Source organism: Pan paniscus, chromosome 3, assembly GCF_029289425.2.
Source record: "Pan paniscus chromosome 3, NHGRI_mPanPan1-v2.0_pri, whole genome shotgun sequence".
NCBI lineage: Eukaryota > Metazoa > Chordata > Mammalia > Primates > Hominidae > Pan > Pan paniscus.
In genome coordinates this window covers 59,293,912-59,320,421 of record NC_073252.2, presented here as the reverse complement: position 1 = coordinate 59,320,421, position 26,510 = coordinate 59,293,912, and the positions used below count along the sequence as shown (strand labels likewise).

The 26,510-nt window shown below is 38.7% G+C and overlaps 1 protein-coding gene across 14 annotated transcripts in view; it reads left to right on the top strand.

The window, feature by feature from the left end:
- Positions 1-26,510, top strand: part of RUFY3 (RUN and FYVE domain containing 3) — a 100,810-nt gene that overhangs the window by 56,835 nt on the left and 17,465 nt on the right. For all 14 annotated transcript variants that reach the window (XR_010111968.1, XM_034958684.3, XM_055111451.2 and 11 more), the window contains 8 exons: positions 3,960-4,083; positions 8,937-8,998; positions 10,602-10,667; positions 13,800-13,869; positions 18,538-18,630; positions 20,241-20,324; positions 24,276-24,443; positions 24,967-25,064. Coding sequence is in view for 13 of the 14 variants with exons in the window: in XM_034958684.3 (XP_034814575.2) it covers positions 3,960-4,083; positions 8,937-8,998; positions 10,602-10,667; positions 13,800-13,869; positions 18,538-18,630; positions 20,241-20,324; positions 24,276-24,443; positions 24,967-25,064 (765 nt within the window). In the remaining variant the exon portion in view is untranslated. The remainder of the gene's footprint in view (positions 1-3,959; positions 4,084-8,936; positions 8,999-10,601; positions 10,668-13,799; positions 13,870-18,537; positions 18,631-20,240; positions 20,325-24,275; positions 24,444-24,966; positions 25,065-26,510) is intronic.

Genomic DNA, 26,510 nt, shown 5'->3' with positions numbered 1-26,510 from the left:
CCTTGGTATGTTCTACATCGTATAAAGTCAAACCATATAAGTTCACCATTTTTGTAGATCAGAAACATTTGATTCATAACAGCTTCACTGATACTTTCTCTCATACCTCACACACATATCCTCCCAAATGGATGATTTATGTTATGTGTGTTCTGTCTGTCACTGTGGCATATATTGGTCCTTTCCAAGGCAGGCCAAGACTTACCTCTAGAAAACAGAAGGCACCTTAGCATGTGCCCAGGCTCAATAAGACAAGAACTTGACATGTAGCATTAAATTCAAATATAGCACAAAATTGGACGGGTGCAGTGGTTCACGCCTGTAATCCCAGCATTTCGGGAGGCCAAGGTGGGCAGACCACTTGAGGCCAGGAGTCTGAGACCAGCCTGGTCAATATGGCGAAACCCTGTCTCTACTAAAAAAATATAAAAATTAGCTGGGCGTGGCAGTGGACACCTGTAATCCCAGCTACTTGGGCGGCTGAGGCACGAGAATCGCTTGGACCTGGGAAGCAGAAGCTGCAGTGATCCGAGAGCGTGCCACCACTCTTCAGCCCAGGCGACAGAGTGAGACTCTGTCTCAAAAAAAAAAAAAAAAAAAAAAAAATGTGTATATATATATATATATATATATATATATATATATATATATATATTTGTAAAATCACAAAATCTTCCAGTAGATCATAGATACAACTGGGAGAGGCAAAACAACATTATTTTATCCATCTTTATTATATGATTCCATTGTATAAAGGTCAAAACTAGGTAAAATCAATCTATGGTGATAGAAATCAGGATAATAGTTACCTTGGAGAGGTGGGGGTAGAGATTGGAAGAGAGAAAGAATCCGATTTCTAGGATTTCAGTACTGTTCTCTTTCCTGATCATGATAGTGATTACACAGATAGATGTGTTTTTTGTGAAAGTTCATGGAACTAACAGTTAGCTGAGATTTGGAAATGTGTGAATGTTGGAATTCAGCCATATTCCACTTCTGAACAGTTCATAAGGTGAGGCTTTTGGGACAATAAACTGTCAAAGAACCTTGTTCATTCCAGTTCTACTCAGTTTCCTTCAGAGGCTATCAAAGAACAAAAATAGCATGTGATCAGTTTTTGAGAGAAACAGTAAATTTGCAGCTCATTCACTTGCTGTTTTTGTGCTATTTTGTCATTTGTTAATATTTTTTTTTTTTTGAGGCAGAGTCTCACTCTGTCACCAGGCTGTAGGCTGTAGTGCAGTGGCGCGATCTCCGCTCACTGCCACCTCCGCCTCCCGGGTTCAAGCGATTCTCCTGCCACAGCCTCCTGAGTAGCTGGGACTACAGGCGCACACCACCACACCCAGCTAATTTTTGTATTTTTAGTAGAGATGGGGTTTCACCGTGTTGGCCAGGATGGTCTCGATCTCTTGATCTCGTGATCCACCCACCTTGGCCTCCCAAAGTGCTGGGATTACAGGCGTGAGCCCAGCCTATTAATATCTTTTACAGTGAATCAGAAAAGAAATAAGGAACTAATATCAGTGAATTATATTGATTGTTAACAGTGATTGAGGTTGACCTTTACCCCCAGGTAACTTGTTGAAAACAAATTGATTGCAGTGTTGTTTTAATCATGATGTCAAATTGACTGAAAATGAATACTTCGGGTCACTGGGTTTTTGTGTTTTGTTTTGTTTTGCTTTAAGAGAGTCGCGCTCTGTCACCCAGGTTGGAGTGCAGTGGTGCAATCGCGGCTCACTGCAGCTTCCACCTCCCAGGTTCAATCGATTCTCCTGCCTCAGCCTCCCGAGTAGATGGGACTATAGGCATGCACCACCACACCTGGCTAATTTTTGTATTTTTAGTAGAGACAGGGTTTCACCACGTTGGCCAGGCTGGTCTTCAACTCCTGACCTCAAGTGATCCACCTGCCTCAGCCTCCCAAAGTGTGGGGTTTACAGGCGTGAGCCACCGCACCCGCCTGTTTCGATTTTTTTAAAAAATCTAAAAGACTATTTTTTAGAGTGGTTTTAAATTTATAGCAATATTGAGTAGAAGGTACAGAGATTTTTCATACATACCCTTCCCCCCTGTACAACCTCCCTCATTATCAACATCCCACAGGAGTGGTACATTTGTTACAATTGATGAACCTACATTGACACATCATTATCTCCCAAAGTTCATAGTTCACATTAAGGTTTACTCTTGGTATTGTATGTTTTATGGATTTTGACAGATGTATAATGATATGTATCCATATGTCATTATAGTACCATACAAAATAGTTTCATGGCCCTAAAAAATCCTCTGTGCTCCACCTATTCATCTCTCTGTCCTCCAGCCCCTAATAACCACTGATCGTACTGTGATTGTACTGTTGTTACCAGGGGTTTACTGTCTCTGTGGTTTTTCCTTTTCCAGAATGTCATGTAGTGGGAATCACAGAGTATATGGCCTTTTCAGACTGGCACCTTTCACTTAGTAATATGCATTTAAGTTTCCTCTGTGGCTTGATAGCTCCCTTTTTTTTTGTTCTTTGAGACAGAGTTTCACTCTTGTTGCCCAGGCTGGAGTGCAATGGCACGATCTCAGCTCACCGCAATCTCCGCCTCCCAGGTTCAAGTGATTGTCCTGCCTCAGCCTCCTGAGTAGCTGGGATTACAGGCGTGTGCCACCATGCCCGGCTAATTTTGTATTTTTTTTTTTTTTTTTTTTTTTTTTTTTAGTAGAGACAGGGTTTCTACATGTTGGTCAGGCTGGTCTTGAACTTCCGACCTCAGGTGATCCACCCGCCTTGGCCTCCCAAAGTGCTGGGATTGCAGGCGTGAGCCACTGCGCCTGGCGATAGCTCCCTTTTTTTAGTGCTAAGTCATATGCCATTGTCCATTCATTTACTGAAGGACATCTTGGTTGCTCCCAAATTTTGGCAATTAAGAGTAAAACTGCTATAAACACATGTATGCAGGTTTTTGTGTGGACGTAAGTTTTTAACTCAGTTGGGTAAATACCAAGGAATGCAATAGTTAGATCATATGAATTACATCACTGGTTTTTTTGTGTGTGTATTAGTAATTTAGGTGCATTATAAGCAGTATTTAATTATCTATGGGTCTTCACGAATTTTTTTTTTGAGACAGAGTGTTGCTCTGTCACCCAGGCTGGAGTGCAGTGGCACAATCTCAGCTCACTGCAACCTCTGCCTCCTGTGTTCAAGCGATTCTCCTGCCTCAGCCTCCTGAGTAGCTGGGATTACAGGTGTGCACCACCACACCCAGCTAATTTTTGTATTTTTAGTAGAGATGGGGTTTCACCATGTTGGCCAGGCTGGTCTTGAACTCCTGACCTCAAGTGATCCACCTGCCTCGGCCTCCCAAAGTGCTGGGATTACAAGCGTGAGCCACCGTGCCCAGCCAATAATTTTTATCCATTCAGTTTTTTTTTTGTTTTTAGTAGAGATGGGGTCTTACTATGTTGCTCACTCTGGTCTCAAAGTCCTGGGCTCAAGCAGTCCTCCCGCCTTGGTCTCCCCAAGTGCTGGGATTACAGGTGCGAACCACCATGCCGAGCTACCAAACAAATGTTTTAAGATGCATAAAAGATTGCAAAATTATCTGATGGTGCATCACAAGTACAAATATGTCAGAAAAGTCTGAATACCTGCTTCAACCACAATACTGTTCAATCACGTCTTTCTGCCAGCCTATTATCTAAAGAATCTATTCATGCGCCTATTATTTTTTTCTTTTAAAAAATTTTTTCTCCAGTGCCACTTGCCAACATCCACCTATTATTCTAAAAGTAAAATATTTACTAAAGCCTTTCTTTTTGTAGTTTTTTTTTTACTATTTTTGTAGATGGCTATAATCAACCATGATGACTATGATTCAACCATGAATCAACCATTTTTGTCCTTGTCTCTGGATTTTTGAGATTTTTGTTACAATAAGGAATTCTGTGGATTTCTCTTACAGTGAATTCTACGAACCCAATGCCCTCATGATGGAAGAAGAAGGAGCCATAATTGCTGGTCTGTTGGTGGGTCTGAATGTCATTGATGCCAATTTCTGTATGAAAGGAGAAGACTTGGACTCTCAGGTATGGGAAAGAGACTCATTCCCATGGGTGTCACTCTGAGTTCTGCTATCTCAGAAGTGGATTTGATTAGGTTATACCAACCAAATTAGGCCATATTCTATGAGTCATAAACAGGATTTCCTTCCATTTTGATGGGAATATTAAAAAAAGATTGTTTTTCCTTCCAGTTTGGCTCATTTATACGTTACGAATGTTTTTCAGATTCTTGTCTTGGCTGTACTCTCTGTTAAACATACATATACACACACACACATACACATTTACATACACATACATACACACACAAACACAGGTATACCCAGAGATATTGCAGGTTTGGTTTCAGATCACAACAATAAAGCAAATATCATAATAAAGCAAGTCACATGCATTTTTTGGTTTCCCAGTACATGTAAAAGTTTGTTTATACTAGGCCAGGTGCGATTGTTCACACCTGTAATCCCTGCACTTTGGGGCGGGAGTATCACTTGAACTCAGAAGTTTGAGACAAGCCTGGGCAACATAGTGAGACCCCGTCTCTACAAAAAATAAAAAATTAGCTGGTTGTGTAGCTACTTGGGAGGCTGAGGCAGGAGGATCACTTGAGCTTGGGAAGTCGAGGCTATAGTTAGCCATGATTGTGCATTCCAGCCTGGGTGACAGTGAGACCCTGTCTCAAAATAAAACTCTAAAAAAATTTTTTTAAATAAAAAGTTTGTTTGCATTATACTGTAGTCTATTAAGTATGTGATAGTGTAAGTGTAAAAAATAATGTACATACCTTAACTTAAAAATACTTTATTGCTAAAAAAATGCTAACAATCACCTGAGCCTTCAGTGAGTTGTAATCTTTTTGCTGGTAGAGGGTCTTACCTCAGTGTTAATGGCTGCTGACTGATCTTGTTAGTTGCTGAAAGTTGAGGTGGCTGTGGCAATTTCTTAAAATAAGACAACAATGAAGTTTACCACATTAATTGGCTTCCTTTACAAAAGATTTCTCTGTAGCATACCACGCTGTTTGACAGCATTTTACCCACAGTAGAATTTCATTCAAAATTGGAGTCAGTCCTCTCAAATCTTGCTGCTGCTTTATCAACTAAGTTTATGTAATACTCCAGTAAACCATGCTGTAAACAGATGTGCTGTCTTTGCTGTACCCTTTATTTTTGTTTTGTTTTTGTTTTTGTTTTTTGTTTTTTAGAGACAGAGTCTTAATGTGTCTCCCAGGCTGGAATGCAGTGGCACCATCTCAGCTCACTGCAACCTCCGCCTCCTGGGCTCAAGCAATCCTCATGCCTCATCCTCCTGAGTAGCTGGACTACAGGCATGCACCACCACACCTAGCTAATTTTTTTATTTATAGTAGAGATGGGGTTTTGCCATATTGCCCAGGCTGATCTCAAACTCATGGCCTCAAGTGATCTGCCTGCCTTGGCTTCCCAAAGTGCTGGGATTACAGGCATGAACCACCATGCCCAGCCCACTATTCCATTTATAAAGCATAGGCAGAGTAGATTTAGCATCATTCTTAAGGGCCCTAGGATTTTCAGAATGGTAAATGAGCACTGGCTTCAACTTAGAGTCACCAGCTGCATTAGCCTCTAACAAGAGAGTCAGTCTGTCCTTTGCAGCTTTGAAGCCAGGCATTGACTTCTCATCTATAGCTATGAAAGTCCTAGATGGCATTGTCTAATAGAAGGCTGTTTTGACTACAGTGAAAATCTGTTGTTGAGTGTATCCACCTTCATCAATTATCTTAATTAGATCTTCTGGATAACTTGCTACAGCTTCTATTATTTACATCAGTGCTTGCTGCTTCAACTTGTACTTTTATGTTATGGAGACACTTTCCTTAAACCTCATAAACCAGTGGCTGCTAACTTCAGGCTTTTCCTCTGCAGCTTTTTTACCTCTCAATCTCCATAGAATTCAAGAGCATTAGGGCCTTGCTCTGAATTAGGTGTTGGCTTAAGGGAATGTTGTGGCTGGTTTGATCTTCTATACCGACCACTCAAACTTTATTCCTGTCAGCAATAAGGCTGTTTTGCTTTCTTGTCATTCATTTGTTCATGAGTAGCACTTAATTCCCTTCAAGCACTTCTCCTTTGCTTTCACAACCTGGCTGTTTGGCCCAAAAAGCCTACCTTTTGGCCTGTCTTCTCTTTTGACATGCCTTCTTCACTGAGCTTAATTTTTTCTGGCTTTTGTTTTAAAATAAGAAATGTGCAATTCTTCCTTTCACTTGAACACTTAGTGGCCATTGCAGGGTTATTAATTGGCCTAATTTCAGTATTGTTGTGTCTTAGGGAATAGGGAGGCCAAGGAGAAGGGAGAGAGATGGGGGAACGGCCAGTAAGTACAGCAGTGAGAACATACACATTTATGGATTGCTTGCCATCTTATATGGGCGTAGTTCATGGAGCCCCAAAATAATTTTGATAGTAATATCAAAGATCACTGATTACAGGTTATCATAGCAGATGTAATAATAAAGAAAAAGTTTAAAGTACTGTGAGAGTTACCAAAATGTGAAACCGAGACATGAAGTGAGCACATGCTGTTGGAAAAATGGCACTAATATACTTGCATGACGCAGGGTTGCCACAAACCTTCAATTTGTAAAAAATGCAATATCTGTGAAGCAAAGTGCAATAAAATGAGGTGTGTGTGTGTGCATGTGTGTGTATACTAAAATATATGCAGTTGACTCTTGAACAACAGAGTAAGGCATTCCACATGGTAGAAACATCCCACATAGAAAATTCACCTAAAACTTTTCATTCCTTAAAAACGTTAAGTACTAATAGCATACGATTAACCAGAGGCCTTACTAGTAACATAAACAGTCAATTAACACATATTTTGTATATTATAAATAGTTATATTTATATTTATTTTATTTTATTTTTGAGACAAAGTCTCACTGTCATCCAGGCCGGAGTGCCGTGGAGTGAACTCAGCTCAGTGCAACCTCTGCCTCCCAGGCTTAATTGATCCTCCCACTTCAGCCTTCAGAGTAGCTGGGACTATAGGAACATGCCACCACACCCAGCTAATTTTTTTGTTTTGTGGAGACAGAGTTTCGCTATGTTGCCTAAGCTGGTCTTGAACTCCTGAGCTCAAGTGATCCTCCTGCCTCGGCCTCCCAAAGTGCTGGGATTACAGGCATGAGCCATGGCGCCTGGCCTATTGTATATTTCACATGCTGTATTCTTACAATAAAGTAAGCTAGAGACAAGAAAATGTTATAGGAAAATTATAAAGATGAGAAAATATATTTACTATTCATTTAAATGAATGGATTATCATAAAGGAACCAGATCATCATAAAGGTCTTCACACTAACCAGGTTGATGAGGAGGAGGAGGAAGAGGAGGCGGTTGGTCTTGCTGTCTCAGGAGTGGCAGAGATGGAGGAAAACCTTTTTTTTTCTGCCTGGATGACAGAGTGAGACTTTGTCTCAGAAATAAAATAATATAATATAAATATAAATATATATTTTATATTGTGTATATATATAGTATATAGGTGGACTCGCACAATTCAAAGTCGTGTTGTTCAAGAATCAACTGTACAGTTGTCCTTCAGTGTCCAAAGGAGATTATTTCCAGCACCTCCATGAATACCAACACTCACAATGCTCAAGCCCTTACAGTCAGCCGTCTGCGTCCTTGGATTCTAGGACTTGCTGAGAATGAGAGCGAACTGTACTTAAAGGCCATTAAAGCACGGTAGTTAAGAGTAAAGGCTCTGAAGCTAACTGCCTAGGTTTGGATTCTGGCTTCCTCATTTTCTAGCTGAATATATTTTATAATTACTTAGTTTCTTGTTGTTTCAGATTTCTTGATGTAATGCAGTTAGAACAGGGCCTAGTACACATTAATTGCCCAATAAATAATGTTTTCACTTTAATTACTTCTCACCCTTTCTGTATGAAATACTATGACAAACTTCTGTTATGTTTTATTCTGGTAAAATAGGAAGGGAAGTAAGATTTTTTGGTGTGGATTTTTTATTTATTTTTTTATTTTTATTTTTTTTGAGACGGAGTTTTGCTCTTGTTGCCCAGGCTGGAGTGCAATGGTGAGATCCTGGCTTACCGCAACCTCCACCTCCTGGATTCAAGCGATTCTCCTGCCTCAGCCTCCCGAGTAGCTGGGATTACAGGCATGTGCCACCACACCCAGCTAATTTTTGTATTTTTAGTAGAGACAGGGTTTCTCCATGTTGGTCAGTGTGGTCTCGAACTCCTGACCTCAGGTGATCCACCCGCTTCGGCCTCCCAAAGTGCTGGGATTATAGGCATGAGCCACTGCGCCCGGCCTTTGGTGTGGATTTTTAAAAAGAAATAAGCTAAATAGTAAAATGGCAATCTTGAAAAATGAAGACGTGTACATCAATGAAAGTTTGGAGGAATAGACACCAAAATGTTAGCAATGGTCATCTTCAGTGGTTGGGATTATGAGTGTTTAATATTACTTCCCCTTTTTTTTAGCTGTATTTTCTGAAACTTCTACAGGGGAAATGTGCTAATTTTTAAAAAGTTATTTCTAAAAATGAACAGGGATTCAGTAGCAGAATACCCGAAATAAGCAAAAGAGAAAGAAACTTTAGACCTTATTTATATTAAGTATTCTGTTGACTGTGTTAGTTGTGATCTAGTCTTCTAGTCTTATTGACATAATCTTGATTCTTTACTTCCAACTCTTGTTAATTCTTGATTAAACTGAAAGTAAAACAGTACATTTTTAATCGTAAATTTCTAGTAAGTGTCATGACTGTATTACTGTTTTGAGTGCCTAGAAGGAGACATTGTGTTATGCCTTGTAAAGAATATCTAATTTTATATTAAAACCTGAAAATTCTCTCTGTAGGTTGGAGTTATAGATTTTTCAATGTATCTCAAGGACGGGAACAGCAGTAAAGGTACTGAAGGGTACGTACAAAGAAAATTAGATTTCTTTTCTCCTGATGTAGCATTTTTTTTCCTTTGGTAGTACTTAAAGTTTACAACAATACTGTTTTAACAGACGTGCTGAAAGAATTTCTGATCATATAGCTTTAATAAAGTCTTGCCAGAAATATCTGACTATTATGCCTACCTCTAAACCCTAAAAGGATTTTTTTGTTTGTTTCTTTAATGATTTTCCTGCTATGTGGTTCAGGGGCAAAGAAAATACAAATTTTCTAAAGGATTCCAATTCTCCATGTCTTATAGTAGGGTTTAAAAACATGGTCATTTTGACCAGAGGAGTCGCATTCTCAGTTTGCTTAAAATTGGCAATATGAAATATGCACTGTGAGGTTATGTAAAATATTGACATTAGGGGAAACTGATTGAAGGTACATGGGAACTCTGTGCTGCGTTTATACCTCTTCTTGTAAATCTAAAATTGTGTTAAACACTTTTAAAATATTCATTATGGTACTTAGTAATTAGAGATCAGAAGCACATCTATTCTTTTTATAAATTTAGCCATTGAAAGCATAATTAGTCTGATTTTTAATTTTTGACATTGAGCTAAGATTATCTCACTGTTCTTTTAGTAATTGTATAGGTTTGGGGCCTTAATTTTATCTTACAGCTGAAAAATCTGGCTGTTTATCTTTTGTCTACTATAGATTAGTTTGTTGTAGTCGTGAACCTTCTTTATCCACAGTTTAATTTTTCATGTAATAATAAACATTTGGGCCGGGCATGGTGGCTCATGCTTGTAATCCCAGCACTTTGGGAGGCCGAGGCAGGCAGATGACCTGAGGTCAGGAGTTTGAGACCAGCCTGGCCAACATGGTGAAACCCCATCTCTACAATAATACAAAAAAAAAAAAAAATAGCCAGGCATTATGGCGGGTGCCTGTAATCCCAGCTACTTGGGAGGCTGAGGCCGGAGAATTGCTTGAACCCGGGAGGTGGAGGTTGCAGTGAGCCGAAATCACACCATTGCACTCCGGCCTGGGTGACAAAGCGGGACTCCGCCTCAAAAAAAAAAAAAAAATAATATATATATATATATATATATATATATATATATATATATATATAAAATAAACTTTCAATCTTCGTGAAAGCCTTTTTAACCATTCACTTTAAATGTTAAATAGCACTTACAGACAAATATTTAGCCCTTGAGAACAGCTATATTACATCAGAGTGAGCTTAATTCAAGTCCTATGACAATTGGAAAGTTGTTACTATAAATACTACTAGTGAAGCTGAAAAACCTATTAACAAGAAAATTTTTATCCTTTAAATGCGTCTAATAGATTGCAACATCATACCTGTGACCTAAATTATTAATACTGAGGTTTGTAAGCTATCACAAGAGCTTTATTAGTGAGGGGTTTTGTCATTTTTAAACTCCTGACTCTTTCTTGTTGCTATGTCAAGAGGGTTTTACATCAAATCTGTCTTATGGTTCGGTGTATCTGTGCCACAATTTTTTTCTCATGTTTTATGAAAAGATGGGGTGGGGTGGGGTTGGGATCTTGGTATTTCTTATGTTATTTATTTTATTTCTATTTTCTTCCCCTTCCCCCAGAGACGGTCAGATTACTGCAATTCTGGACCAGAAGAACTATGTAGAAGAACTGAACAGACATTTGAAGTAAATAATGAATAAATATATTACTTTACTGGGGAATTGTTGAAGGAGAAGGGAAGAGTAAGATGATGCGCAGTGAGGATAAATTCAGACAGTGTTCAACAAATATATGTAGAATTCCTGCTTGCCAGGCACTGAGTTAGGCACTAGATAAATAAATGGCATTTAACAGTTTTGGTGACCTTTAGTGAAAGGCAGTATATAATGTTATATATAATATATAATAACATAGTATATAATATTACGTATGTAATTATAACTCTAGTGATTAAATAGATAAATACGTAAATACATTCAGTTAAGAATTTTAAAATATGTGACATATACAGTTGAAATTGGTAGCTTTTTCAGTTTAGTAGAGATAGCTGCATATTTCAGAACTGATCTTGGGTAAACCACTCATTACATTAGTACCTTTAAATTAATCATATCGTCCAGGTGTGCTGGGCCAAAGCCTGTAGTCCCAACACTTTGGGAGGCCAAGGTGGGAGGATTGCTTTAGCTCAGGAGTTCAAGATGAGCTAGGGTAACATAGCAAGACCTTGTCTCTATTAAAAAACTCAAAACTAGCCGGGCATGTGCCTGTAGTCCCAGCTACTTGTGGGGCTGAGACAGGAGGAGGATCACTTGAGCCTGGGAAGCTGAGGCTGCAGTGAACCCTGGTCTTGCCATTACACCCCACCCTGGGTTACAGAGCGAGACCCTGTCTTAAACAAACAAACAAAAAAAAGATACATGCTTTGTTTTCCTGCATTTCTCATTTATACATTGAATTAATAGCATTAATTTAATATATAAATTGAATTTCTTTGCCATTTTTACAGTTAATTCACCAAGTATTCACAAAGTACAGTAGTTCCCCCTTATGTGGAGGGGATACATTCTAAGACCCCCAAAGGATATCTGAAACCACAGATAGTACCAAACCCTATATATGCTATGTTTTTTCCTATACATATGTACCTATGATAAAGTTTAATTTATAAATTAGGCAAGGTAGGAGATTAGCAACAATAATAAAATAAAACAACTTTAACAATACACTATAATAAAAGTAATATGAATGTAGTGTCTCCCTCAAAATCAACACATCCTTTTATTTCGTTTTCATTGAACTTCTTCTTCCTAGTTTTCTCAGGTTTTTTTCCCCCTTCAGTTTTCTGTATTTATATTTCTTATTGTCCTTAAATGACTATGGCTATTCTATATCTGAGCACAGTGAATAAAACATTAAAGTTTAATTAAAAATTAAAGAGGCCGGGAGCAGTGGCTCACGCCTGTAATCCCAGCACTTTGGGAGGCCGAGGCAGGCGGATCACAAGGTCAGGATATGGAGACCATCCTGGCTAACACGGTGAAACCCCGTCTCTACTAAAAATACAAAAAAAAGTTAGCCGGGCGTGGTACCAGGCGCCTGTAGTCCCAGCTGCTCGGGAGGCCGAGGCAGGAGAACGGCGTGAACCCGGGAGGCAGAGCTTACAGTAAGCCGAGATCGCGCCACTGCACTCCAGCATGGGCAACCGAGCGAGACTCCGTCTCAAAACAAAACAAAACAAAACAAAAATTAGAGAAAGAAAGCATTAGAAATACCAGTTTCAAGATTTTGTGCATTGAGAAATCATTATTTCCAAAAGATTTTCTAAGGGCCACTGTCCTTACGACAATTCAGTGTTGTATATATGTTCACAGTTTATTTTTTTATCTTAGGAGAAGTAAAAGTCCTTACTGGATAATCCTTATTTATGTGTGTTTTTTAAACATGCTCATACTTCCCTCTATTGTTTGTGTCATAGAGAGCACAAATCAGATTTGGACATCTTATGTGGGATTTAAACAAATACGTTTATACATGAGTCTATCAAAATCCTTATTTACATGTAAGAAAAAAATACATGCCCAGCTTTGCCCAAGGAAGTCCCAGAGGGAGAACAGTATCTTATTGTACTATTCTTACCTATTTTTGAACCACAGTTGAGTGCAGGTAACTGAAACCACAGAAAACAAAACTATAGATAAGAGAGGACTACTGTATTTTCAGAATTTTCCAGAACATAAAACAGTTTCCTCTCTCCTGAGAAGAGCTATCCAAAAGCTATTGGTATTCTCAAGTACTTTGATGTTCTTGTTATGTTAAGACTACTGAATAATTTTGAAGAATAATTAATATATTCATTAATTATCTTGTTTCTAGTTCTCTTATGAAAAATAGACATTTTTAATTTAAGTAAAACTTATAATATGATTATACTACTGTCAGTAAAATTTTAAGTAGTCTTGGTTCCACCTAGCAAATTCAAAACAATTTAAGTACATTTTCTCTGGGGACCAAGAACTAATATAATGACTTTAATGAACTATGGAGATGTTAGCCAAGCAAAGATATGGTTACAGTTAACAATGAAATATAAACAATGGCACTATTATTTACTCTTTCTATGCCTTAGTTTCTTTATCTGTAAATGAGAATACCTAACATAAAGGGTTGTTGAAAGGAATAAATGCAATAACGCAAATAACGTAATTTAGAAGAGGGTTTGGTGCATGTAAGTATTTAATTCATATAGACTGTTATTATCATATGTAGATAAACAAAGTTTATTCTGTAGGGAATGAACTCTTTTATTTCATTGAATAAATACTTACTGAATTAAAACTCAAATGCCAAAGATAATAGCCTTTTGTAAGCCTAGAAGTCAAGATTTGTGAGCATTAAGGCCTGGCGCAGTGGCTCATGCCTGTAATCCCAGCACTCTGGGAGGCCGAGGCAGGTGGGTCACTTGAGGTCAACAGTTTGAGACCTGCCTGGGCAACATGGTGCAACCCCATCTCCACCAAAAAATACAAAAATTAGCTGGATTTGGTGGTGCATGTCTGTAGTCTCCAGCTACTCGGGAGACTGAGGCAAGAGAATCACTTGAACCCAGGAGGCAGAGGTTGCAGTGAGCCGAGAATCGCACCACTGCACTCCAGTCTCAGCGACACAACGAGACTCCGTCTAAAAATAATAATAATAAAATAAAAAATTATGAACATTAGACAATGAACTGAAGGATAAGTGTGAAGGGTTTAAAAAGGAAGGTACAGAGTATTGTCTGTTTTTCAAAAGTGACATTTTTTTTCTTCTCTATATTATAGTGCTACTGTAAACAACCTTCAGGCAAAAGTAGATGCATTAGAAAAATCCAACACTAAACTGACAGAGGAGGTAAGTTTTGGAAATTCTTTGATTGACTTACAGAATTTAATATGCATTAGTAGAACCAATAATTTTAATGTAACTTTGGAAAGAAAGAACTTGACTTTTCAAATAATATTGACTGTAGTACATAACTTCTTATTCTTTTTTTTTTTTTTTTTTTTTTTTTTGAGATGGAGTTTTGCTTTTGTTGCCCAGGCTGGAGTGCAGTGGCGCGATCTTGGCTCACTGCAACCTCCGTCTCCCAAGTTCAAGCGATGCTCCTGCCTCAGCCTCCCGAGTAGCTGGGATTACAGGCATACACCACCACCCCGGCTAATTTTGTATTTTTTTAGTAGAGACGGGGTTTCTCCATGTTAGTCAGGCTGGTCTTGAACTCCTGACCTCAGGTGATCCACCCGCCTCAGCCTCCCAAAGTGCTGGGATTACAGGCGTGAGCCACCTCGCGTGGCCCATAACTCCTTATTCTGACTAGAATGGCCCAGTTGGCTTATTGCAGGATCTCATTTACCCAATTAGACTGTGTAGGGGCATGTTGCCTGGTTGATGGAGTATCTTGGTTTCTTTCGTGTGCATGTTTTGTCTGGGCTAGCCCAGATTAAATGTTTAGCATATAGCATATTCATCATTTATTCATTCAGTAAGCGTTTCACACAGTTTATGTGCAAGAGCTAGACAAATATTTATATGTGCCAGGCATTGATTTATGTTCCAGATTGGCAAACTCCCCACCGCCTATGTCCTTGTTTTCTTCCTGGGACAGTTACATAGATAAGGTGAAGAGTACTGGTCAGAAGATCAGTAATCCCTGCCTACAAATCATGCTTATGTAACTCATGTGCTCCTGAGTAAGTCAGCCACTTGACCTCCAAGAGGCTGAGTTCCGTCACTGGAAAATGAGAGTGTTTACAATACACTTCCTTTTCGGCCTCACAATTAACTCTGAAGATCAGATAAGAATATGAAAACTCTTAGAAAAGTCCCTAAAATAAGAACAGAAAAATAACCTCGTGTTTTACTTCTAATAAAAATATTTTTTTCCTTAACTTGCCAAGCCTTAGCTACAGATATTTTTTCTTTAAATAGCATTAGATGATTTTATGAAAAATACTAAATAACATTGTCCAGATGGCAAAGAGTTTACCTTCCTTATTTCTTTTTCTTTTTTTTTTTTTTTTTCTGAGATAGGGTATCATTCTGTTGTCCAGGCTGGAATGCAGTGACACAAGGGCTTACTGTAACCCCCGCCCCCCGGGCTCAAGTGATCTCCCACCCTCAGCCTCCCAAGTAGCTGGGATCACAGGCACACACCACCACACCTGGCTATTTTTAGTAGAGAGGGGGTCTTGCCATGTTGCCCATGCTGGTCCTGAACTGCTGAGCTCAAGTGACCCGCCTGCCTCGGCCTTCCAAAGTGCTAGAATAATAGGCATAGCCACTGCACCTGGCCCACCTTCTTTATTTCTAATTGTAATGATGCCCTTACACCCCATGGGATGAATTTAGTTTAAATAAAATCAAATTAAAGCACTAGTCAGGAAGATGCTTTTAATCAGTTTTTCTTTAGAATGAACATTTTCATTATTATAGTTTTAAAATACCTTTTTTATTACTCAACTCTGTGACCTTCACTTTTGGACAAAAATTTTTAAATTTTATATATCTTAAAACTTTATGCTTAGGGTCCTTAGAATCTTATCACATAGGCTTTTGGAATGTTCAGCACAGATTTTTTACTGTTATTCTGCTGCTACTATGTTGAAGCAGTACAGCATAGCAATTAAGCATGATCTCTAAAGTTAGGCTACTTGGGTTCATGTCCTGGCTCTGGCACTTGCTAGTTTTTTGTTTTTTTGTTTTGTTTTGTTTTGTTTTGTTTTTTGTTTTTTGTTTTTTGAGACAGAGTATTGCTTTGTCGCCCAGGTTGAAGTGCAGTGGTGCCATCTTGGCTCACTTTAACCTCCACCTCCCGGTTCAAGCAATTCTCCTGCCTCAGCCTCCGAGTAGCCGGGACCACAGGCATGCACCATCACAGCTGGCTAATTTTTGTATTTTTATAGAAACAGAGTTTCACCAGGTTGGCCAGGCTGGTCTTGAGCTCCCGGCCTCAGGTGATCCACCCGCCTCGGCCTCCCAAAGTGCTGGGATTACAGGCATGAGCCACCGTACCCAGCCACTTGCTAGTCTTCTAATCCTGGGCCAATTACTTAAGCTTCTATTCCTTGATTTATTTATCTATAACATGGAAATAGCAATAATAACATTTTATGAGATTGCTGTGTGAATGAAATGATTTAATACATGATTAGGGCTTAGAACAGTACCTAACACATCATGAGCACTCAATAAATATAGTTGTTAATTTTATTCCCTCAGTCATAAGACTTGTCTTCCTTAGAGTCATATTAATACTAACAATATTTATTCATTGACTTATTTATTTTACCAATAGCACTTATTTTCTTAAAGAAAATATGCTCTAAGAGAGTAGATGAGGCTCATTAGTTCTGCCTTTTTTCATTTCCATTTTGGGTTTAAGAAAGCCAGTAAGGCCAGGCACGGTGGCTCACGCCTGTAATCCCAACACCTGGGACGTCAAGGTGGGTGGATCGCTTGAGGCCAGGATTCCAAAATCAGCGTGGGCAACATAGCAAAACCCCATCTCACAAAAAAAAAAAAAAAGGGCCAGTAAAAAAGATAGCAGACCTCTTTTCCCCTCCTGGGTTTTGAATCTGAATGACAAACTAAGAAGAATTAAGCAGATGAAGATATAAATATCCACTTCAGGCCGGGCACGGTGACTCACACCTGTAATCCCAGCCCTTTGGAAGCCAAGGCAGGAGGATCGTTTGAGGCCAAGAGTTCAAGATTAGGCTGGGAAACATAGTGAGACCCCATCTCTACACCAAAAAAATTAGCCGGGTGTTGTGGTGCACACCTGTAGTCCCAGCTACTCGGCATGCTGAGGAGGGAGGATTGTTTGAGCCTGGGAGACCAAGGCTGCAGTAGCCAAGATTGTGCCACCACACTCCAACCTGGGCAACAGAGGGAGACCCTGTCTCAAATAAATAAATAGATAAATAAATGTCTACTTCATCATTGGTAAAGCTGAATTGGAAAGCCTCCTGTGATCTGCAGCCACAATCAGGTTTCCCAATAGTTTCTCTTAAATCAAGATTTTGGAATGACCTGCCTGAGGGCATACTTGAATCTAGAGAGGAGACCTACTTGCCCAGAATTGGTTTCGTGCACATTTTTAGGCCACAGTATCTGAGAGAGAATTGGGCTTCCAGGCCTGCCCCCAGAAAGCATGAGCTTCTCTGTGCTTACCATGTTAGGACAGGAACTGAGCAGAGCCTGCACCCACTGCTAATGAGGAGATAATAATCGAGAAGGAGACTAGCCTGGCTGAGAGGAGCCTGCTTGGTTATTCCTCTCGGCCTCATGCAGGCACCTTCACATTCTCCGGGAGTTTAGTAGATGCAGAGAAGAAAAGTGTTTCCACCTTACTTTTTCCTTCTAAGAAAGAGATATAAATGTTTCCCCGTAGCAGTTGACTGCTAATAACATTACCTGATCTTTTTAGGTGTTGAAATGAAAAATCTCCTCAATGCTTAATGGGATCTTTTAGCATGAGAACTTTGGAGTTCATGTCTTTAATCTTTTAAGAAATCATCTATAAAAGATCTTATAGAGCGTTTGTCACATGGGTTCCATGGTGTGACAGGACCCCTTTATTAAACATTTTAGAAATAGACATTATTAATAAATAATTTTTTCTTACTAAATATGTGTACATCTATAAGAACACCCTTGAGATAATCTTAAGTTAACACTTTTCGTATAAAAGTAGCAATAAGGTGATATTTTATTTTATTTTATTTTATTTTTTTGAGACCGAGTTTCACTCTCACCAGGCTGGAGTGCAGTGGCGCGATCTTGATCTCGGGTCACTGCAACCTCTGGTTCAAGCTATTCTCCTGCCTCAGCCTCCCGAGTAGCTGGGACTACAGGCACACACCACCACGCCCAGCTAATTTTTATATTTTTAGTAGAGATGGGGTTTCACCATGTTGGCCAGGATGGTCTCGATCTCCTGACCTCGTGATCCGCTCGCGTCAGCCTCCTAAAGTGCTGGGATTACAGGCATGAGCCACTGCACCTGGCCAAGGAGATATTTTTTATTTTTATTTAGACTGCTCTAAAAATATTTCTTGGTCGGGCGCAGTGGCTCATGCCTATAATCCCAGCACTTTGGGAGGCCAAGGTGGGCAGATCTCTTGAAGGCAGAAGTTCAACACCAGCCTGGCCAACATGGTGAAACCTTGTCTCTACTAAAAATACAAAAATTAGTTGGGCGTGGTGGTGCATGCCTATAGTCCCAGCTACTTGGGAGGCTAAGGCGTGAGAATCACTTGAACCCAGGAGGCAGAGGTTACAGTGACCCGAGATTATGCCACTGCACTCCAGGCTGGGCAATAGAGTGAGGCCCTGTCTCAGAAAAATAAAGAAAAATATTTCTCTTGAGTTCTTATAAGAACATTTTTATTGGGTTATAGCTTCCTTGATTTCTAAGAATATCCAAGCCTGAGAATTACATCCTAGCAGATCGTGAATTATCTTATACTATGTTAATTTTAGAAAGATAAAAGATTATTTTTAAAATTTTATCCACAGCTTGCAGTTGCAAACAACAGGATCATTACCTTACAAGAAGAAATGGAACGAGTTAAAGAGGAAAGTTCCTACATACTGGAATCCAATCGGAAGGTTAATCTTACTGGATTTATAAAATATTCACTGAGAGCATATCAACTTGTTAGTGGTAAAGGGGAGTCTCTAAAGGACTATTTTAAGCAGCTGGCCTGTATCAAGCACACTTTTTATTTAGACTCCATGCATAATTGTGTGATGAAGGTTGTGGGAGGGTTATGCGCCTTTTCCTACAAGATGCTTCTTGGCTTCACGGCCACCTACATCTGTTTAGAGACTTCAAGAAACAGTCTAATTCAGTTTCTTGTTTTTATGTACTAATGGTTCAAACAGTATTTAATAATTTGTTATGTTAAACATACTATTACTTTTATAGCATGTTACTGTTTTGTAAGAAGTGACACCTTATTTATATATCACTGGGAAAGAGCTACCATATAAATGTATTTTCTACATAACTTAATTCCTTAAAGTATCAAACTTTTTATACATGTCTAATTAGAATTTTGTAAACCTTTATGTTTTGTACAATTCCAAGCCTTCTTAATTAAGGACATAATTTAATACATTTAGCCCTTTACGATGACTGAGGATCATAATTACCAACATTGACAATTCCCTACTAAATTATAATAGTGCCACTTTAGGAGGCTATTGAAATTGATAGAGCTTCTGACACTTACACTTAAATATTCCCCGATTTCTGTGGATGGTTTTTTTTCCTGTCTTTTACGTATTCAATAGCATCTCTTACTTTTTACTGATGCTCAGTGTTATCTTTAGGATGATCTCTACTTTCTTTTATCTTCATGCTTCTAATCTACTCTCCCTAGGAATTCAAATCCATAGTTATTAAAATTGTTCTTAAAGAGTTACTAGGCTCTGCGAGGGTACAAAAGCAGTTTTCCATGAGTAAAGTGATTGACTTTAATAATGCATGGACTTCATGACTGCTCAGAATAATTTTTTTATGACCTGCTTGTTTTTATCTGTGATCTTGCTGGATAGTTGAAGATAACCAGTTGCGAATTCTCTGGAGATTGAATGTATTAACATTTAAACCTATAGCCCCTGGGCTGGGTGCAGTGGCTCATGCCTGTAATCCCAGCACTTTGGGAGGCCAAGGAGGCAGATCACTTGAGGTCGGGAGTTCGAGACCAGCCTGGCCAACGTGGTGAAACCCCGTCTCTACTAAAAATACAAAAATTAGCCGGGCGTGGTGGCGCACGCCTATAATCCCAGCTACTTGGGAAGCTGAGACAGGAGAATCGCTTGAACCCAGGAGGTGGAGGTTGCAGTGAGCAGAGATTGAGCCACTGCAGTCCAGCCTGGGCGACAGAGTGAGACTCCGTTTCAAAAAAGAAAAAAAAAAACCTATAACCCAACTCATATTTTGAAATGAATGCTATGTTATTTTTAGAGGCTGATTTTTAAAACTTCTACCATCTGGTTTGGTAACCTATTTTAGGATTTTAAATAAAGTGTCAGGAAGCCCCCAATTCAGCTTAACCTTTAAAAATGTACTAGACTTCAATTTCTTTGTTATGTTTGTTCATTATTATACCTGCTTCAGTATGATCTTTTTTTCTTGCTAAGTAGCAGTGTTAGTGTCTAATTCTGTATAGATTAAATCCTTAAATATGTACAATGTTATTTATCTTTTCAAGGGTCCCAAGCAAGACAGAACTGCAGAAGGGCAAGCACTAAGTGAAGCAAGAAAGCATTTAAAAGAAGAGACACAATTACGATTGGTAAACTTTGCTTAATTTCTAATAGTTCAGGAATATATTAAAAGGTAACTGCCCACTTAGAGGTTTTATCATACAGACCAAGATTAGGAATATCAGTAGTGTTCTGAAAAATTCTAGATCCTATAAAATGGTTCATCTCTTTTTAACCCACATTCCTTATCATACTTTCTCAATCTTTTTCTGAGTATTCTCAACAATAAGATTTTGTTAATCTTTATTTTTTTTGCTTTTATGGTTTGTATTACAAGAATATTAAGTATACAGAACCTACTTTTTTAAACTATGCCGTCTCACTCCTACCTAAGTCCTCATCCCTGCAAAGATTCTTGGAGGTGGTGGCTCCTCTTTTCTTTACAAAGAATCATTAATGTAGGATTACTCTATTTTATTTTTAGCTGTTATTTCTGATTTATTATTGGTCTTAGATATAAATGGAAAATTTATCATCCAGTATTATTCTTAAGATTTTTTTTAGAAATTAAAAAAAATACATATCAATATATAGATAGAGAGTATATCATCTCACTCTAATCAGAATGGCAACTATCAAAAAATTGAAGGATAAGTGTTGACAAGGATGTAGAGAAAGAGAACCTTTACACACTGCTGGTGAAAATATAAATTAGTATAGCCACTATGGAAAACATAGTTGTCTTAAAAAATTAAAAATCGGGCCAGGCACAGTGGCTCACACCTGTAATCCCAGCACTTTGGGAGGCTGAGGCGGATGGATCACGTAAGGTCGGGAGTTCGAGACCAGCATGACCAGCATGGTGAAACCCCGTCTCTACTAAAAATACAAAAAAAAAAAAAATCAGCCGGGCATGGTGGCATGCACCTGTAATCCCAGCTACTTGGGAGGCTGACCAGGAGAATTGCTTGAACCTGGGAAGCGGAGGCTGCAGTGAGCCAAGATTGTATCACTGCACTCCATCCTAGGCAACAGAGCCAGACTCCGTCTCAAAAAATAAAAAATAAATTAATTAAAAATCAGTCTAGCAAAAGATCCAGCAATCCCACTACTGGGGATATATCCAAAGGAAACGAAATCAGTATGTCAGAGAGAATCTGTACTCCTATGTTTATTGCAGCACTATTCACAGTAGCCAAGATATGGAATCAACCTAAGTATTCATCAACACGTGAATGGATAAAGAAAGCATGGTATATATACACAATGGGATGCTATTCAGCGATAAAAAGGAATGAAATCCTGTCATTTGTGGCAACATGGGTGAACCTGGAGGACATTATGTGAAGTGTAATAAGCCAAACACAGAAAGAGAAATGCCATATGATAACACTCATACGTGGAATCTAAAACGTTGTTCTCATAAAAGTAGAGAGTAAGGTGGGGTTACCAGAGGGAGAGGAGGCAGGAGATAGTAAGAGATTGGTCAACAGGTACAAAGCTATAGTTAGATAGGAGGAATAAGTTCTGGTCCTCTGTTGCATAGTGTGGGGTGACTAGAGTTAACAATAATACACATTTTAATATAGTTAGAAGAAAGGTTTTTTTTTTCTTTTTTTTTTCTTTATTTAATTAATGCATAATAGATGTACATAGCTCTGGGGTTCATATGATAATTTAATATACTCATGTAGTAAAGACCAAATCAGTGTTCTTGGTATACCCATCACCTTAAATATTTGTCTTTTCTTTATGCTGGAAAAAAATGAGGCTTTTGAATGTTCTCATCACAAACAAATGATAAATGTTTAAGATGATAGATACATTCATTTCTCTGATTTGGTCATTACGCAATTTTTATATTATCAAAACATCATGTTCTATACCATAAATTACTATGTGTCAGTCATACTTTTTTTAAAAAGAATTTATAATAAGGGATACTATTCCTGTACTAGATTTTATCCAGGTGCTAGTGTTATTATATTAATAACCCCTGGTATTCACATACTAACTCTTCCTGGAGTTTAGATAGTATAACAAACACAAGGACCTCCCCAGAATGTCTTTAAGAATAAGGAGGAGCCTGAAAATAAGGGGTGACTTAACTTGTACTAAAAAATTATTACAGGCCAAGCGCCATGGCTCACACCTGTAATTCCAGCACTTTGGGAGGATCGCTTGAGCTCAGGAGTTTGAGCCCAGCCTGGGCAACATAGGGACACCCTATCTCTACAAAAATTACAAAATTAACCATGCTTGATAGTACATGCCTGTATTCCCAGCTACTTGGGAAGCTGAGGAGGGAGATCACCTGAGCCCAAGGAGGTTAAGGCTGCAGTGAGCCAAGATCACACTGCACTCCAGCCTGGGTGACAGAGTGAGACCCTGTCTCAAAAAAAAAAAAAAAAAAAAAAAAAAATATATATATATATATATATATATATATATATAAAACAAATTGACAGTATATAACATAATTTTAGATTTATTTATTTGTTTTTTTTTTTTGAGATGGAGTCTTGCTCTGCCACCCAGGCTGAAGTGCAGTGGTGTAGTCTCAGCTCACTGCAACCTCCGCCTCCCAGGTTCAAGAGATTCTCCTGCCTCAGCCTCCTGAATGGCTGGAATTACAGGCGCCTGCCACCACACCCAGCTAATTTTTGTATTTTAGTAGAGATGGGGTTTCACCATGTTGGCCAGGCTGGTCTCAAACTCCTGACCTTGTAATTGTGATCCGCCTGCCTCAGACTCCCAAAGTGCTGGGATTACAGGTGTGAGCCATCACACCCAGCCAGAATTTCAGATTTTTTGAAAACAAAGCGATATTATTTTGACATCCTTAAAATAGTTAGCATTTGCCTTCTATGTATTTGTGAATGAGATCTCAAAATATAATACTTTTCATAAGAAAGGTCGCAGAAATAATATATGTCAGCATTTTAAGAAGGGGTATGATTCGTTTTCTATAATGCTAATCAAGTAAAATGAGAATCTCAGTGAAGTGGCACATAATAAAAATCTTAAAATTTTTCATATCCTTTTATCACAGTAAGACAAATGTTTGTTAAGAAGGAAAGAAACTAAGAAAGTAGGCGAGGTCCTAGGTGAGCCCAAGGCACAAGGCAGATGCAGAAGATCCTCAGGTCTTTGTATCTTCGATCACCCACATAACGTTGCAGTAATAATGGTTGAAACAAAAAGAGGTTTCGTGTTAAGTGAACTAAAAATTCTGTTAGCGGCCGAGTGTGGTGGCTCACACCTGTAATCCCAGCACTTTGGGAGGCTGAGGCGGGCAGATCACGAGGTCAGGAATTCAACACCAGCCTGGTCAACATGGTGAAACCCCGTCTCTACTAAACATACAAAAAATTAGCCAGGCATGGTGACATGCACCCGTAGTCCCAGCTACTCAGGAGGCTGAGACAGGAGAATCGCTTGAACCCAGGAGGTGGAGGTTGCAGTGAGCCAAGACTGAGCCACTGCACTCCAGCCTGAGCGACAGAGCGAGACTCTGTCTCAAAAAAAAAAAAAAAAATCTGTTAGCCTCGTAACCATACTAGTCATCCTCAGTAATTGCGATGTTACCCCAGGGACCCAGATAGTCCTCTGGGTTCCCTGGGCTCTTGAATATATCAACAACATTCACATTTAGGAGGACTGCAACTGCTTCATTTTGTGCTGACTGCTGTAACCCTGTAGGTATATTCCTATAATAAGATATGACCATCAGTTGTCGTAATGTCTACTGAAGTGTCTCAAATATGTATATATTTTAGACGTATTAAATAGCACTATCTTTGGCTTAGCAGGTTTTTCAGATTTGTACATTATTGGGCAAATGTTATTGTATATCCTAATTATTATTGTTAATTATTAATTAATTATTGTTAATGTCTCTGAAAATGAATGGTAGCTTAAGCTATTTTGCCAGAATATTCAGACCTGAGAGTTTTGGTGTACTTTTTCCTGTGAAATATTATGGTTTGTACTTAGTTGAAGGAACAGAGTGTAAGCAATTTACTTACCTTTGGGGGCAGGATGTTGAGAAAGAACTGGAGATGCAGATCAGCATGCGGCAGGAGATGGAATTGGCTATGAAGATGCTGGAGAAGGATGTCTGTGAGAAGCAGGATGCCCTGGTATCTCTTCGGCAGCAGCTGGATGACCTCAGAGCTCTCAAGCATGAACTTGCCTTTAAGCTGCAGGTAGGGGAAATATGAGGAATAGACTCACTGGCTCTCTAAAATCCTGGGGCTCCCCTCCTCCCATCTTATCCTCCAGAATCACACTTTAATTACAAGAGGAAAGAATCACATCTCATTTTGATGCTAGCTGCCAGTAAACTACTTTCAGAATCAGACAACCATGGGATATCCTGTATTGCTGTTCTAGAAAACCATGGCCACTTTTCACATTATAGTAGAGGATGAGGGTCTTTTTTATCCTATAGGGTAATTTCTACTCTGCAGTCTACCGTGCCAGCTAAGTTATATATTCTATTAGCTTTTACACTGGGATGTGATACATTGATGAACTATTACTGTGATAACACTGCGTATAACAATACTAACTTTAGATAAATTGCTTTTTTTTCCATTTCAGGATTAACTGATATTGAAATATATGAACATTTCTGTTTTCCCATTTACCATTAGATTCAAAAGGCATGTGTGGTTGTATTTTAGGATTTATGTTATACAGGTTGTTTATCGTTATTTTCCATAACAGAGTTCAGACTTAGGAGTAAAACAGAAAAGTGAACTAAACAGTCGCTTGGAAGAGAAGACTAATCAGATGGCTGCTACCATTAAACAACTTGAACAAAGGTAAAAGTCCTGTTTCTTTAATGAAACACTTTGGATTGTCAGTGCTGAAGTGAAAAGAATGTGCTGTACATTCGGCAAATAGAAAATACATGAAATTCTTCCAAATTAGCATCAGACATTCTGGTAGAAAAAAGCCAGTTGAATGTTATGTGTGTTTTCTAAGGTATGACTGAAATGTTTTTAGGAAATGTCAATCACTTGACTAGCCTTTAAAAAAAAAAAGGAAAGGTCAGCCTTTTATGACTGTTTTGAACATCAGAACTCTTAATCCATGTCAGAGTCATGTGTTAGAGGAAGGATACTTAAAAGCATGGAAGGACTCTTAAATGTATGTATGTAATTCTGTGATTTTATTGTTCATCACTAAAGTCTTTGAATACTTGGATGCTAGGGGATATAGAGGCACTGAGAGAGATAGGTGTCCTCCAAGGATCTATTCTGGATCTTTCTCTCCCTTCTTTAACCCTTTTCTCTTATCTCCCTTTTCTTTCTCCTGGGTAGTTCTGTAGCTTCCACTGTCACCTCCAGTGTGTTTTCCCAGCTCTTACCTTCATCTGGAGACCAGTCTTGAGTTTTCATCCTTTGGGCAGCTATCTTCCACCAGTATCTACAATTCAGTCTGCCCAAAGCACATCTTCTTCCTATACTACTCTCTTTCTGTGCTTATGTGAAACTACCATTTTCTCTCTGGCAACTCAGCAGCCAAGAGAAATGGCTGAGTCTTCAAGGATGAATGTGACGTGGTACCCAAGGTCATTTGATGTTTCTACCCTTAACACCTGTTTGTCACCCTTCTTGCACTTGAGCAAAACTAAACTGCTGGTCCCTGTACTTCCCATTTTTCCCATTTATTTCTTTCCTAATAGTTCCACCAATTAGAAATGTCCTAATTCTTCCCACTCCCTTATTCTTCAGATACATTTTTAAGTTTAGGCTCAAATGCCACCTCCCCAGAGTTTCCTCTGATACCTCTTTGCAGCTAGAAATGATCTGTCTTTCTGGGAACTCCTATAGCTTCATATTCATATCTATCTGTACTGCTTATGGCACTTCTCACTGTCTACTTTACCTTTTAACTCTTTATATATGTCTCCTCCGATGCGAGTGTAAGCTCCCTGAGATTAGTTAACGAATCTTTTAAGTTCCCGTATTAGATCTGTTGCAGTGCCTTGAATATACAAGCATTCATTCAGTAGATATATGAATGAATGGATTAATGGGTGATTTCTTATATTCAGATGATTCTTAACCAGTAAGGGTCCTGAACAGCAGTGCATATTAATGTTAACTCAAAACTTAATGGCAAATTTATAAATAAGCCTGAAACCTCTTACATAGCCAAATACAAATGTATCAGTCTACCTAGGAAAGATGGTTAGGTACTTGCTCATAAACAGTTATATGTTTAGGATTTAACAAAATGATTTTACTGTTCATAAATTGTGC